Source organism: Vidua macroura, chromosome 28 (assembly GCF_024509145.1).
Source record: "Vidua macroura isolate BioBank_ID:100142 chromosome 28, ASM2450914v1, whole genome shotgun sequence".
Taxonomy (NCBI): Eukaryota; Metazoa; Chordata; class Aves; order Passeriformes; family Viduidae; genus Vidua; species Vidua macroura.
In genome coordinates, this window is record NC_071598.1 from 1,734,248 (window position 1) to 1,749,641 (window position 15,394).

The following is a 15,394-nucleotide window of genomic DNA, read 5'->3' on the forward strand; positions in this document are numbered from 1 at the left end:
GGGCTGTTGGCCGAGGCCTTTGTCCTGCTCCAGGTGCTCTTATCGCCGCTCCCCGCCCTCCGTGCCCGCGTGCACGGAGATGGCTTTGCTGTTATCTGGGCTTTGCTGTTATCAGCGGCCTGGGAGAGACCTGTCCCTTGCCCTGCCCCTCTGCAGCAGGGACAGCCGGGACCCCGCGCTCCGCTCCTGCCTGGGGTCTCACCGGGGTCTGTCTGGGGTGTGCCACAGCCTCCCGTGAGCCCCGGGCTCGGTCATGGACCTCTCACCATCGAACTCCCAATGAATCATCCCAGAGCAGCTGGGGCTGCCCCCGGATCCCTGGAAGTGTCCAAGGCCAGGTCGGACGGGGCTGGGAGCAGCCTGGGATGGTGGAACGTGCCCATGGCAGGGGTGACACTGGGTGGGCTTTAAGGTCCCTTCCCAACCCAACCATTCCGCGGCTCTGTGACACCCGGGGAGGGATGATGATGATGATGATGATGATGATGGTCCTGCCCTTCTCCCGCCCTCTCCACACGGGAAAAAGAGGAATAAACGCTTTGAGCCCTCCTGGGATAACACAGCTGGGGGCTGCCCGGGCAGGGGGCGGCCCCCCCACCCCCGCCCCGCCCCGGGGCTGTGCCGCCCCCCGGCCCTGCCCCATAAAGCAGCGGAGGAGCAGCCCCCACGCTCCCTGCCCGGCTCCCGGTGCTCCCTGCCCGGCTCCCGGCTCCCCGTTCCCTATTCCCGGTTTTATCCCCTCGCTCCCGGTACATCCCGAGGATGCTGCGCCGCCGCGGAGCCTTCACGGTGCAGCCGCTCCGTGGTGACCTCGGTGAGTCGGTGGCCCCTGGGGCTGTGGGGCCCCCCCGCGTCTGGCCTGGGCTAGGGGTTCCCTCGGGGTCTCCAGCCTGCCAGGATCATGCTGGAGGGGATCCTCAGGGATCTCTGCTTTGAGGTGTCTGTGCTGGAGAGGGAACCTGGGGTCCCTCTTTTTGGGACCCCAAAAATTTGTGTTTGTGCTTGAGAAGGAACCTGGGGGTTCACTAGAACGCCCAATTTGTGCTAAAGGGGGTTCCTGGAGCCCTGGTTTTCATCTCACTCTCTGCTGGGAGGGGCCCAGGTTACCGGCAGCACTGGGAATTCAGGTTTTCCCTTCCCATGTTTGGGCTGATGGGCCGATGCCTGTCCCCAAATGCGGTGTGGGGGTCCCCAAAATCCAGGGCTCATTTCCGTGTGTGCCACAGCTCTGGCTGTGCCGGGACCCCTCCAGCAGCAGCGTCTGGGGACTGAGCTGCCAACGCGAGGGGCACCACCAGGAGGAGTTGATGGGGACCCCCCACACCCCTTCTCACCCTGCCGGTGCCCCCCACGCCGGTGGGGCTCCGGTGACGCCCCCGTGGTGGCGGGAGAAGCGGCCCCTTGGCACGTGGGGACCTGGAGCCTGTGGAATTGCAGCGTGTGGGATTGCACTGGGATGCTGGCAGCAGCCACGGAGCTGCGGTGGAGGGGCTGCCCCCCGGAATTCCTGGGATTCAATCCTGCTGGGGCGGACGGGCTGCTCCCCGGCATTGCTGGGATTCAATCCCACTGAAGGGCCGGATTGTCCCGGGGCTGGCCGCGATTTCCCGGCTCCCCTCGGCCTCTGCAGCTCCCGAGGGATGCACGGTGAGTGGTGTGGCTGCAGGAGGGGCAGGAATTTGGGAGCACGGGGAGCTCCGGCCGGTGAATTCAGCCCACGCTGGAGCCGTGAGTTTTCTGGAGTTCGGAGGGATGCAGGCGGCACCTGGCTGCCTGCCGGCGCCCAAACAACCCTCTCGCCTTCCCAGCTGGGGTGGGAAGGGAGTCCTTAACCACTGGCCCAGCCAGTATCGCCGATCCCAAACCCTGCGAGGAACCAGTTGGGAACCGGTCCTGTAATGAGGTGCCTCTGGATACAGGGCCCGTCGCCGGCTGGGGTGGCTATAAAAGGGAGCGCCGGGACGCGCGCCCGGCACTCGGCTCTGGCTCTCGGCGATGTGGGGTGGCTCCCGCGCCGTCTGGAAGAGGAGGTTCAGCTGCTGTGAGTGCGTTCGAGGGGGGGGTCAAGCCCCCGAGCGGGGCTTTGGGGGTGGGCAGCCTGCAGGAGGTGCCAAACTCCGCTGCCGCCTCCCTGAGCCCGCGGCCTGGCTGGGAAGGGAGTGCTGGGCAAGGAATGCCGAGACCTTGCCATGGATGCACCACAATCCCACCTGGAGCTGCGGGGTGCTGGGGGGCACATCCCGGCTGGCGATGCCACCCATCCTATGGGGACGAGTGTGAGGAGCTGGTGGTCCCTGGAGCCATCCCAGATCCGGGATCCCACGGCCGTGCTGTGTCCTGGGGTGCTGGCACCGTGCTGGAGTGGGATACAGGAAAAACCCGGCTCAAAAGCCCTGCCCAGGTCAGGGTGGGGGCCGTGGGTGTCCCCCCAGCAGATCAGCTTGGGAGGAGGAGGATGGTGGAGGCCGGGGATGGTTTTTGGGGAGTAGTGACAACACACTGGAGTTGTGGGAGCTGCTGAGCAGGGGGCAGAGCGGCCTTGGGCACGGCTGGAGCTGCTGTAGGGGGCTCGGGGGGCTTTGGAGGGGTGGCGGGCACTCAGTTTTCTGCCCAAGGACCCCCCAGTTGAGCCCACCCCTCCTCCCTTCCCCCGCAGATGGTCCCTGGGAGTCGGCCGAGAGCTGCATCGTGCGCACCTCCGCCAGCGTCTACCGCCGGCTGCAGGACAGCCCGCGGCAGCCCCCGCGGGGCATGAGCACCCGGGGATCGCCCCCGCAGCCCCCCAGCAGCCCCCCGGCCGGCGGGAGGTTCCTCAAGTCCGAGTCCGAGGATTCCGGCGTGGAGATGGCCAGCAACGAGCACTCGCCCTCCACCCCGCTGGGCTCCGAGAGCAGCTTCTCCCTGGACGGTTTCCCGGCGGAGAAGCCCCCCGGAGAGGAGGAGCCCCCCCGGACACCCCGGAGCCGCTCGGCCAGCAGGAGGCTGCTGCAGGCAGCGCAGCGGAGCAGGAGGCAGCGCTGCCCGCGCCAGCTCAGCCGGCGCAGCGCCAGCGCCGCCGACCTGGCAGAGCCCCCGCGGGACCCCGAGGAGGCCGAGGGGGCGGCGGCGGCTGCGGCTGGGGCGGCTCGGCCGCCTGGGGACCCCCAGGTGTCGGGGCAGGGGCTGCGCTACCTGGAGCACGTGTGCCAGATGCTGGAGCGCCTGGCGCGGCTGCAGCAGGACAACCGCGCCCTCCGGCAGCAGGCGGCCGGAGCCCGCTGCGCCCGCCCGGCCACCCTGGTGAGGGCCAGGAGCGGGGGGATTCGAGGGGAGGGGAGGGAGTGTGGGGGTCCCAGCTCACACCCTGCCTGTCCTCTCCTCGCCCGCAGCCCAGCCGGCAGCCTCCGAGGCAGGATTTGGGCACGTGGAGGGCTGAGGGGTTCCGGCCGCGCTCCTGCTCCGACAGCCAGGCGCCAGGTGAGCGGGGTGGGCTGGGGAATGATGGCACCTGGGGCCAGCTGAGCGCCGGGGGATGCGGGAATGGCAGCAGCGGTGCTGCCGTGGGGCGGGATGGCGCCAGGTGAGGAGGGGGCAGCATGTGGGATGGCAGCACGATGCTCCCCCGGCCCTCAGGCTTGACCAGCTTTGTTCCCCCCTCGCAGCAGCCGAGCCTGGGCCGTGCCGGAGGCTCTGGGGACACTCGGTCAGCTCCCCCAGCCTGCTGGACCCCTCCGAGGGCGGGGCGGGTGTCCCGGCACCGGACAAGGTACGGTCGGGGAGTGGCGGGGTCCCCCCTCGGGTCCCCCCCGCTGACCCCCCCCTCTCCCGGCAGGACGGGCGCTCGCACTGGGGCCGGGTGAAGGTGCTGCTCACCCGCCTGACCCGCCGCTCCCTGCGGGGTGGCCGGTGCAGGTAGGACCGCCACACCTGGATGGAGGAACTGCGTCACACCTCACCCTATGACGTCACGCCAGCCCGGGGCCGGCCCCCGGCGTGGCGCACCCCCTTCACCTCTTTTTGTTTCCCCCAATAAAGTCTTTTTGCTGATAAACAGGCGGCTCTTAGCGAGGTGCTTGCTGTCGCGCCGTGACGTCACACCCCTAACCCCGGCGTGACGTCACGCGAGGGCGCGTCACCGCCGCATCACTTCCGACGGCTTTTCCGCCCCTTTTGTCCCACCGGGCCCGGAGCCACGGACGGTCCAAGCGGCTCCCGAGCCCCCCTCCCCTGGGTCTCTCCCGAGCCCCCTCCCCGCCCAGCCCGGGGCAGGCTCCGGAGGGGTCCCGCTGCCTGGGGGTGGGGGAGTCCCGCTGCCTGGCTCCTTCCCCCCAAACCTCCCCCCGGGCTGCTCCGCGGCGGTTTGGTGGGGAGGGGGCGCCGGGGGTCCCCGCTATGACGGGGATGATGCTCCCGGGAGCATCGCTGCTTTCTCGAGAGGGGCCCCCCAGTTTGGGGGGTAGAGGAGGAGGGTGAGCAGGGGATTCGATGCTGTTTTGGCGCTGCTGGAGCCCCTCCTGGTGTCACCAGCTCTGCGCGGGACGGGCCGGTGCCGCAGGTGAGGAAGATGCTGCCCCGAGCCCCGGCCCGGCGCTCTCCCATCAGGTATCCCGTTATCCCTCCCTTTCCCCCCTTTCCTGCCGATTTCCTACCGTCACTTGGAGTTTTTGTCCTTCCCAGCGGTGAATCCCGCAGCGCCTCCCGGCACCCGGCCGCCCTGGGGACATCCCTGGAGCTGCAGCGTCCTGCATCCCACCGCTCCTCCCCGGGAACCGTGAGTGCTCGTCCCCGCCGTGTCCACCCTCATGGCAGGGCCTGGGGGGACAGGGGGTCCCTGGCAGTGCCCCCCGGCTGGGTCACAGCCTGATCGGGGGTGCTGAAGGGTTTTTGGAGCACAGCTGGAGGGGGTGTGTGTGTTTTATCCTTGTCCCCCCCCTTTCCAACATCAAACCCCTTCCCATCTCCCCCCCTCTGCTCTCCTGAGCCCCCCGGGGTGAGGAGCAATGGGGAAGGGCTCGGGGAGGTGGGGGAAGGACCCGGCTGGGTGTTCCCAGTGCGGGCTGGGGGTCTGGGCACCCCCTCTCCTGCTGCCCCTCTGCCACCTCCATCTTCCCCCTCACCCGGGACCCCGGCTGAATCCCAGTGGCTGATCCCAGGGAAATTGCTGAGGCTGGTCCAGGGGATGCTGATTCTCCTTCCAGGGCCCAGGTGAGGAGGAGGAGGGAGGTCTGAGCCTCTCTGTCCCAACCCAGCACCCCTGAAGCACCTGGAGCAAGGCGAAGCTCCCGAGCACCTGACAAGGAAAATCAAGGTGTGGATCCAGATGTGCGCTGGTGTTGGAAGGCCTGGACAGGGTTAATTCATCCCATTTGTGAGGAAAGTCCTTGGGATGGGTGGTGGGCTGGCATCTGCTAAACCTGTCCCGAGGGGATTTGGGGAGGAAGGGGGACAGTCGGGATTGCTGCAATGCCACCAGAATTCCTGATGGGGAGGAAAAAGGAGGAAGATTTGCTCATCAGTAGGGAATGCTCCCCATGCTGGGATGGCTCCACTGCCACTCAGGGATCCTCTTGGGGATCCTTCCCTTCCCTCTGCTCCTGGAGGGAGCTGAGTGCTGATGAACCTCACCCAGGGGTGCCTCAGCCACCGAGGCTGAGCACATTCCTCATCGTAGAGTGAGTTTTCCCTTCCTGCCAGCTCTCCCTATTAACTCTGGGATCTTGTGGGTGGTGCAAAACCCGGTAATTATCCACTTTTTACTATAAAAGATGGAATTCTCCTCCCCAACCACTGCGGAGAGTAGGCAGAGTGAATCCCTGGGAACGCCTGGGATTAAGTTTCCATGGGTGACATCCCTCTCCTGAGTGCTGGGAGGGCAGGAGGAGCCGATGGCAGGGAGCAGGAGCTGGGATTTGTGGATGCTCTGAGGGCAGGAGAGGTGGGATGCTGGGGACGAGGTGGCCGGGGAGGTCTGGTTGTGCCACACAAGGTGACAGTGACGTAGACAAAGCCACCAGGTGGGTTCAGGTGAGCCCAGGGGGGCTTGAGTCTGGGCAGGAATCCAGGCCACAGAGGGGTCTTTGCCCATTTGGGAGCCACAGCGAGGTCTGCAGGGCTCAGATCCCGTGAGGGAGCGTGTCCCTTGCTCAGGCTCACGGGCTCTGTGCGTGGCAGTTCAATACATATATAAATATCTATATTCTGTATATTTAGCATCCCTGCTCTGGGTAACCGTGGCAACTGGGTTTATTTTGCTTAAACCTGGCCTGGCATGTGATGTGGTTGGGAAGGAACAGCCAAGGGGAGAGGGAGGGATGAGGTTCTCCATGCTGGGAGCTGGGGAGGAGCCTTGGCACAGGACGCTCTTGGGGGGACCTCGCTGTGTCCCTGCACTGGGACAGCCACCAGCATTCTCACAGCTCTGTTCCATCCCCTTTGCACCAGCTGGGAAGGGAAGGTTTGGTTTGAGGGGCTCCATCCCCATTTCCTGCTGGGCTTCCCAGGACACCCCTGAGCGCCGTTCCCTGTCTCGTGCAGGTTTGCCAAACCCAGGTCCTGGCGGGAAGAGGTGGTGATGGTTTCCCTGGTGTCTGGAGCCGTGTGCCCTCACCTGGAGCAGCGGGAGCCTCGTGCCACCCCAAGGCAGAGAAGGGACCTTCATCATCTCCACCAGAACCTCACCAGGGTGGGCTTCCAACCCCTTATCCCAAGCAGCACCTGCTCACCCCAGGACACAGCAGGCATCCTCTTATCCTTAAAGGCGCCAGCTCAGGCCGAAATTGCCTCTGTTGTACTGGAAAACTCCATTCCTCGTGCTCTGAGGCCGTTTCCTCCCCGCGCCTCCACGGGGGGATGCTCCATCCCAGTTTTCCCTGCCAGGGACACCCCCAAGCCCCCCGTGTCCCCCCTGCAGTGGCGGCCGGGCGGCGGCAGAGGGCGACAGCGGCCCGGCGGTGACACGGCCCCGGCCGCGCCGCGCCGCCGAAAACTTTATTGGGGACAAGCCACCGAGTCCCTGCGGCCCCTCCCCGCACACCGAGGGGGGGCTGAAGCCCCCCAGTTTTCCATAGGTTTGCTCCTGGCTGGGTTGTCTCCCTTAGGGATGTCCCCACCTGTCCCTGCTCTGGGGTCCCCTGTCCCCACCCTGCACCCCCCAGCTCTGGGGCACAGGCTCTTTGTAGCATTCCTGGGAAAAGAGGGATGGATGCTCGCCACGGGAAGCATCACCCTCTCCCTGTACCTCAAAAAACGGGATTTGAGTGATTTTTACTCTCCCCTGAGGGGACCACTGGGCTACTAAGGCACAAAATGAGGGGAAGGAGTGGGGAGGGGTCTCACCCTCTGGGCTCTGAGGGTGCAACGGGGGGCTGGAACCTGGGAAAATCCTGCACCCCCCATCCTAATCCCCATCTTCATCTGAGCGGGATCACTCCCTTTCCTGCTCCTCCACACCCTAAAATTTAAGGCAAATTTGTGGACTGACAAAGACGATGCAGAGCCACGGGGTGTCGGGAGCAGCTCCAGCTGTCCATCCCTGGGAGGGGAGCTGGGGTGCAAGGGGGGGATCCCCATCCCCTCCCCAGCCCCAGCCTGGCCTCAGTCGTCGGCCACGATGGAGAGCGCCCGGAGCTCGCTGAGCTTGGCGTCGTTCTCCCGCTCCCGCTGCTCATCGCTCAGCCCGGGCCGGTCGATCTGCGCCGTCAGGTCCCCAAAAATCTTGTGCATCTCCGTGTAGTAGACAACCTGTTGGATACAGGGGGATTGGGGAGGGAGGGGAATTGGGGGGGGGGTCTCCTCCCCAGCCCACACCCCCTCCCGCGGGTGCCCTCGGCAGCCCCTCGCCGCGGCGTTGGTGTCTAAAATAGCTCCCTCCCACGTGGCCATGCCACCCCCTCGGATTATTACAACTCAACACATTTTAATAACACGCTGCCCTTCTCCGCTCGCTTCCCATCTGGGAGCCGCGCGTGCGGGGCCGCCACCGGCACCGCCACCCTCCCGCAGCCGCCTCGTCCCCCTGTTTGTCACCGGTGCCACCGGCACGAGCTGCCTGCCCACGCTGCCCGGTGGGCACGGGGTGGGCAGGGCGAGGGGCTCGGCGGGCTCGGCGAGGGGGCACGCCCGGCAGCGCCGTGCCCCGTGCGAAGCACGGCGAGGAGGAGGAGGAGGGGTGTGTTAATAACGTGCTAATTAGCACCGCCAATTATCTCCGGCAGCGAGCAGCGCTTGCCGGCGCGGGAGCCCGTGGGTCAGCGCAGGCAGATGGCAGCGGGGTGGCTCCAGCGGGGACAGGGGGGCTCCCAGCCCTGCCTGGGAGACCCTCGGGGCTGTGGGACCACCCCCCCGCGGTGTCGTGGGACCAGGGGCACTGTGGGACCCTCGGTGCTGCGGGACCCCCAGCCCTCCCTGTGGGAGCCCCAGCGCTGGGGGTGCCCAGCCCTGACTGTGGAGCCCCCGGTGCTGAGGGACCCCCGGTGCTGCCTGTGAGACCCCCGGAATTACAGAACCTCTGGGTACCACAGAGCCCCTTGCACTGCAGGACCCCTGGGCGCCACAGGCCCCCCAGACCCTCCTGTGGGACCCCTGGCACTGCAGGACCCCTGGTGCTGTGCCGGGTGTGGGGTCCTGTCCTGGATATCCCCCCACATCCCTCAGGGAGGGGTTGGGGAGCGCAGCCCCCCCCAGGGTGGGCAATGCCAACGCTGTCCCCATTTCCCAGAAGGGCCCCAGCATCTCCAGCAGCACCGGTGCTGAGACATCCACGGTCTCCATGGAGACCAGCTCCCCTAATCCTGCTCAAAACGATGCTGATTTTGGGCAGGCCCAAGGGGGCATCGTGGGGCCCCCCATTCCAGTGCTGGCTGCCTGAGCCCCCCTTCCCAGGCCTGTCCATGCCGGGGGCCCGGGGGCTGCTCCGTGCCCGGGGCTCCCCACGCAGCGGTGCGGGCTGAGTCACAGCAATGCTCATTTACACAGTGACTAATGAACCCCACACAGGGCTGAGCTGGCAGGGGCCCCCCAAAATCCCTGCACACCCCCCAAAGCACAACCCCACAGCTGGGTCACCCCGAACATCCTCTGAACCCCCCCTGCCAGCAAGAGATGCCGAAAACACCCAAAATCCTCTGGCAATGCCACGGGTGAGCAGGGATCTGGGGGGGCACGGGTGCCAAGCGGGGTGCCAGAGCCCTGGAGCAGCCCTGCATGTCCCTTGTCCCCAGCCTGGGGTCAGCTGGAATCTGCTCAGTCACATATGGCCAAGTGGCACTGCCAATTCCAGCACAGAAAAAGCTGAATTGTTGGGGTGGCAGGCCCAGAGGTAGATGCTGCCCCCAGGATTGCTCCCCAAAAATTTGGGGATATTTGTCCCTCAGGATTGGTCCCAGGATTGTCCTCCAGGATTGCTCTCAGGATTGTTCCCCAGGATTTGGGGACAATTGTTCCCCAGGACTGGCTCCAGAATTGCCCCCCCAACAGGATCCAAAAATCCCTGAGGATTCCTCCAGGATTGCGCTCTACGATTTTCCTCAAGATTGTCCCCCAGGATTGTTCCCAGGACTGTCCCCCAGGATTGTCCCCCAGCATCCACACTGCACTGAATGGGCAGAGCAGAGCGAATTCCTTGGTGCTGCTGCCCCTCCACCCACATCCCGCAGCCACCGAGGGGACACCCCATGTCCCCAGGGCCTGGTGGGTGTCCCTGGGGACACCTCATGTCCCCAGGGCCCTGTGGGTGTCCCTGGGGACACCTCATGTTCCCAGGGCCCGGTGGGTGTCCCTGGAGGTGCTGCTCTCCCCAGCAGGCCCCAGTGCAGAACCAGCTGGCACCATCCGGACACTGCTGTGCCTCGCCAGCTGAGTCTCCTGAACTTCATCAACAAAATCCCACTGGCATCGATCCCCCCATGATTTCTCCTGTTGAAACAGGAGTGAAAACCCTCGCAGGGAGGGGATGCACCCCAAACTGGTGACAGTGACAGGGGGCAGCCAGCTCACCCTGCCCTACCTGCTCCCGCCAGCCCAGTACTTTTCCAGCTATGGATGCCATATGCTCCCATCCCATCAAATCCCAGCTCCAACTCGCCTTTGAGCCTGAGCCAACGGCCCCAAGTCCACCTGTCTTGAACTAATTCTGTTTGGGGACGCCGTGTTCCGTGGATTTTCTATAGATCCTGGCCACAATGGCCCAGCGGCCGCTTGTTTGGGGCAGCCCTACCCAAAACAAACCCAGGGGCGCTGCCAGGGCCGGGCTCCCCCAGCCCACAGCACCATCCCTGCCTGCCAGCTCCATCTTTCCCCCCCATTCCATTCAAATCCAAAGGAATCTCATGTTTTCTAGCTGGAAAATAAAGCACAAAGCGGGAAGGAAGTGCTGTTCACGCCTCACACCAGCGACAGCTCCAAAATCTCCCCCTTTCATCTCCATGTGGCCACTTCAAAGCCCCCAGCCAGGGAAATATTTGCCTCCCTTGGCTTGGCCCAAGCCCGTGGGTGGAGAGAAGAATTTGGTGTTGAATGTTACAGCCCTGCGAGCTCGGGACATGTCCCGGCGTCAGGAGACACCCAGCCCTGGGAGCACAGCCAGGCTGTGCCATGGGAACTCGCCCGCCCGCCCGGGCAGGAGCCTTGGGAGGGTCTCCTTGGGTCACAGCCATGGAGGTGCTTGGGAGCAGGGTCCTTCCCCTTCCCCGAGAGGCAGCTGGTCCCTTCCCAGCTCATCGTGGCACTGGATGGTGTCACTGTCACGCAATTTGTCTTGCTTTAACTCCCGGCTTCCTCCAGGGCCGAAAAATAAGGAAAATTACATGGTTTTGCATTTGGATGGTGGGTTTGACCCGGGGAGAAACAACCCCAAAATTACAGCACCCTGCATGGGGCCAGCTGATCCCAGTCCCAGCCCATCCAGCCCTTTCCTTGTGGGATTCACCTCCAGCCTCATCCTGCTCCTAAAGAGGTACCTGCAGAAAAGGCTGAAAATAGAAATGACATCGAGGAACACGACCCCCCCCAGCTGCTCATCAGCTCAGGGAGGGAAAGCTGGGCAGTATTCCCATGCCAGCTCTCGCCTGGGATGGGGATGCTCCTGCCTGCCCTTCCCAGCCAGGTGCCTGCAGGTGAGCAGTGCCGAGCTGACTCAGGGCTCTGGCTGCTATTCCTGGCTCGCCACTGACTCATTACCTTGGGCAAATCACATCCCTTTTCCATGTTATTTCAGCCACTTCAGTGGGAAAAGGCTGCGCAGAGCTCCCGAGCCAGGGGGGCACGGCACAGATATTCCAAGCTCTCCTCCCAGCATCCCTCCCCGGGGGTGGAAGGATGCAGCCAGTGCCGGGAAGGAAGAGGGATGCAGCTCCCATGGAGGCTGGCAGGGAGGGAGGGATGTGAGGAGCTGCATCCATCTGGGACCAGCTTTAAGTCCGGCCTACGGGAGATGCATCAGCTTTGTTGTGACGCTGCCTTTTTGGGTGTTAAAAACGGGATTTCGCTCGGTTTTCCCTACAAATTCCTCACCTGAAGAGAGGCAGGGCAGATAGACGGGAAAGAAAGCTGAGGATTCCCAAGGAAGAAGAGGGATGTGGATGGAGAGTCTCACAAACAGCCCCAGCAGTGACACCCTGCTGCTCCCTGCTTGCATCTCTGGGCACTCCGAGCACACCTATCCCAACGTCCTCCTTGCCCCAAATTCCTTGGGAATTGGGACACAAACGGAGCGAGAAGCCAGAGAGGCAAAGCTGAGGAAACTCATGGATCACAAACCCCAGAGAGGGCAGAGAAAATTCAGGTTTCAAGGTCTCATCCACGGAGAGGGTCCGCAGGGGGAAAGGGCCAGCAAGACTCTGCGGTGGCTCCGGGAATTGTGGTTATTCCGGGCTGGAACAGGGAGCCCCGCGCCCGATTGCTAAGGGAACAGCAGGAACAGCATCCCCAGCACCCACCCTGCGGCGCAGGGAGCATCGGCACCATCTGGTAGGTGAATCAGCCTGCAGACAACTCGCTGGCAGCTCCGCAGAGAGGCCCCCCCAAGTCGGAGGTGAGATGGAACACGTGCTCCCGGCACCTCCCGGCGGCCCCCCCGCAGCGCACCTGGGTCCCTGCGGCGGCTCCCGGCCCCAAAACGCCGCAGGAGAACGCCCACGGCGCGGGCAGCGCCCGGTTCCGCCCTCCTCCCGGAGCTGGACCGCCCCGGGAGCCACGGCACGGGGTGCCAGAGGTTCTCAAAGCTTGGTGAGATCCCAACCCTGCCCCTCTGCAGCCTAAGGGAAAGGGCAAAGGGAGAAGGGAGGAGGAGGAGGAGGAGTGGCAGCACGTTCCCGAAGGAAGCTGGAGGATGGAAATGAAAGCTGGTGGTTATTCAGGGCACCTCTTCCTGCAGATCTTTGGTGTGGAGATGTCCCAGGAGCCACAAGATGAGCCCAAACACCTCAAACCTAATCAAGCCCTGAGCTCAGGACTCCAAATTCAAGGAGATGCATTCCCAGGTGGATAAAGCCATGGAATTCCAGTGGATAAAGCACAGGCAGGGCTGGAACTGTGGGACAGGACACGACACAGGCACCAGGAAGGGACAATGCCTCACCTGTGCCCGGACCAGCGACTCAAAGCTGGGTTTGAAGTAATCGATGCGGCTGCTGTAGAATTTGGGCATCTCCTCCAGGAGCTGCTTGTTCTTGGCTTCAAAGTCCTCCTTCACCGGGCGCAGCTCCTCCCGGGCCTGTGGAGGGACACGGCGGGGTCACACTCCAGGGACAAGGCTCCTCCTGGCATGGAGGCCACCCCAGGACAATGGGGTGCTCTGCTTGGTTGGGGGGACGAGCAGTGACCAGCCTGGTGGGACCCATGGGATCATCCAAGGGAATCTGGTGGGATCCACGGGACCATTCAATGGACCCTGGTGGGATCCACGGGACCATTCAATGGACCCTGGTGGGATCCACGGGACCATTCAATGGACCCTGGTGGGATCCAAGTGACCATTCAATGGTCCCTGGTGGGACTCAAGTGACCATTCAATGGTCCCTGGTGGGATCCAAGTGACCATTCAATGGACCCTGGTGGGATCCAAGTGACCATCCAGTGGGACGTGGTGGGATCCACGTGACCATTCAATGGACCCTGGTGGGACTCAAGTGACCATTCATTGGGACCCTGGTGGGACTCAAGTGACCATTCAATGGACCCTGGTGGGATCCAAGTGACCATCCAGTGGGACGTGGTGGGATCCACGTGACCATTCAATGGACCCTGGTGGGATCCAAGTGACCATTCAATGGACCCTGGTGGGACTCAAGTGACCATTCAATGGTCCCTGGTGGGATCCAAGTGACCATCCAGTGGGACATGGTGGGATCCAAGTGACCATTCAATGGACCCTGGTGGGACTCAAGTGACCATTCATTGGGACACTGGTGGGACTCAAGTGACCATTCAATGGTCCCTGGTGGGACTCAAGTGACCATTCAATGGTCCCTGGTGGGACTCAAGTGACCTCTCAATGGAACTGGTGGGGCCCAAGCAAGCAGTTAATGGATCCTGATGGGATCACCCAACGGACCCATGCTCTGACCCTGGAAAACCACAGGACAACCAGAGAGGCTGTGCCTTCTGTCCTTCAGAAAATCACAGACAAAACCCATTCCCAGAGCTCAGTCGGGCTGGAGAACATCCCTGGCCACATCCACGTCCCCTCACCCTGCGATTCCCAGGAGCGTCGCTCCAGGATCCTGCCCCCACCGTCACCGTGACCTTCAGCTCAGTGCATCCAACTGGCTCCTTTAAACAGAGCGTGGGGAGAACGGGAAATGTCTCCGGGATGGTGTGGAAAAGGGCAGGAGGGGGTGGGCTGTGAAATATTAGACAGTTCAAGTCTGCCACTTAATCCCGGTGCCATTCCGATGGGAGGGGGAGCGGGAGAGCCTGGCCCGGCCGCGGCGCCGGCCCTGGGGACAGGGACAGGGTGCCAGGGGCATGGCAGGGACTGGGCTCCAGGCTGGGAAGGCCTGGAATCATCCCAGCAAAGAAGCAAATGCATCATCTGCCATGAGGCTGGGAGAGTTGAAACTCCCAGGACAGAGTTCATGGGGAAAACTTCCAGGATGGATTTCATGGGGGGAAAATCCCGGGATGGAGTTCATGGGGGGAATTCTCGGGATGGAGTTCATGGAGAAAAACTCCTGGGATGGAGCTCATGGGGAAAACTTCCAGGATGGATTTCATGGGGGGGAAATCCCAGGATGGAGTTCATGGGGAAAACTCCAAGGATGGAGTTCATGGAGAAAAACTCCTGGGATGGAGTTCATGGGGAAAAACTCCTGGGATGGAGTTCATGGGGAAATTCCCAGGATGGAGTTCATGGGGGAAAACTCCTGGGATGGAACTCATGGGGAAAACTCCTGAGATGGAGTTCATGGGGAAAATTCCCAGGATGGAGCCAGGGAAAAATTCTCAGGATGGAGTTCATGGGGGAAAATCCCAGGATGGAACTCATGGGGAGAAAATTCCAGGATGGAGCTCATGGGGAAAACTTCCAGGATGGATTTCATGGGGGGAAAATCCCAGGATGGAGTTCATGGGGGGAAACTCCTGGGGGAAAACTTCTGGGATGGAGTTCATGGGGAGAAAATCCCAGGATGGAGTTCATGGGGGGAAAACTCTTGGGATGGAGTTCATGGGGAAACTCCAAGGATGGACTTCACAGGGGGCAGAAGAGCAGAAAACCTGGAGCAAACAACGGATGTAAATTTGCAGCTCAATAATTTAAAACAACTGGATGAGATGAGGCCCTTTCCCATCAAATCCAGACCCTCTGGATACCCCAGGTTCAGGATTGCTCAAGGCTCCCTCTCACAGGTGTTTAAAGTCCATTTTGGTGGGGGGGAATTAGATCAAAAGTTCATTAAGAGGAAAAATATATGAAATAACTAAACCCTGCTTAATCACCAGGACAAAAGAATTCCCATTTTTCCAGCCCCAGCTTTAGTCTTTGAGGCTGAGCAAAATAAGCTGCTTACTGTTAAACCAGAGGTGTCTTTTGTTCAGGCTGTTATTTAACACAAAACTTCATTTTGGGGGGGAAATTCATCAGAAAAACACATTTTCTTTGACTCTGAGAATCAATTGTTCCTAGGAGGATCAAGCCACGTGCTGCTGGAGCGACAGATTTTGGGGAAAAACACTGGGGAAGATTTGATTAAAAAAAAAAAAACAAAAAAAACCACCCAAAACCAACAAACTCATCACGATTTCGCTAAAATTCAGGAGAGAGCAAAAAGAATCTGGCAAAACTTCCTGTTAACCAATTACTGCAATTTTCCAAGACGAATTTTTTTTTTGGGAACAGGTGGCAAACATAAAGCTGGGAAATGCTCTGATCTGTTCCCTTCCCCATCCAGCTGCTCGCTCAGACGCGGAGGTCGGGGGG

At 62.2% G+C, this 15,394-nt stretch overlaps 2 protein-coding genes and 1 long non-coding RNA gene across 4 annotated transcripts in view; 2 read left to right on the forward strand and 1 right to left on the reverse strand.

The window, feature by feature from the left end:
* Nucleotides 1–762: 762 nt before the first annotated feature.
* Nucleotides 763–4,027, forward strand: C28H8orf58 (chromosome 28 C8orf58 homolog). Its single transcript, XM_054000581.1, has 5 exons — nt 763–814; nt 2,657–3,279; nt 3,369–3,456; nt 3,642–3,745; nt 3,812–4,027. The coding sequence occupies exons 1-5, from the start codon at nt 763–765 to the stop codon at nt 3,893–3,895; spliced, it is 951 nt and encodes a 316-aa protein (XP_053856556.1). The 3' UTR covers nt 3,896–4,027.
* A 114-nt stretch (nt 4,028–4,141) lies between these two features.
* LOC128820076 (uncharacterized) lies at nt 4,142–6,758 on the forward strand. Its single transcript, XR_008440811.1, has 4 exons — nt 4,142–4,581; nt 4,657–4,750; nt 5,178–5,287; nt 6,514–6,758. It is a non-coding gene; the product is annotated as an uncharacterized LOC128820076 (long non-coding RNA).
* Nucleotides 6,759–6,949: 191 nt separating this feature from the next.
* Nucleotides 6,950–15,394, reverse strand: part of BIN3 (bridging integrator 3) — a 45,198-nt gene continuing 36,753 nt past the window's right edge. For both annotated transcript variants that reach the window (XM_054000582.1, XM_054000583.1), the window contains exons 8-9: nt 12,554–12,688; nt 6,950–7,719 (exon numbers count right to left, since the gene is read on the reverse strand). In XM_054000582.1, the coding sequence (XP_053856557.1) occupies nt 7,573–7,719; nt 12,554–12,688 (282 nt within the window). In that variant the 3' untranslated portion in view covers nt 6,950–7,572. The remainder of the gene's footprint in view (nt 7,720–12,553; nt 12,689–15,394) is intronic.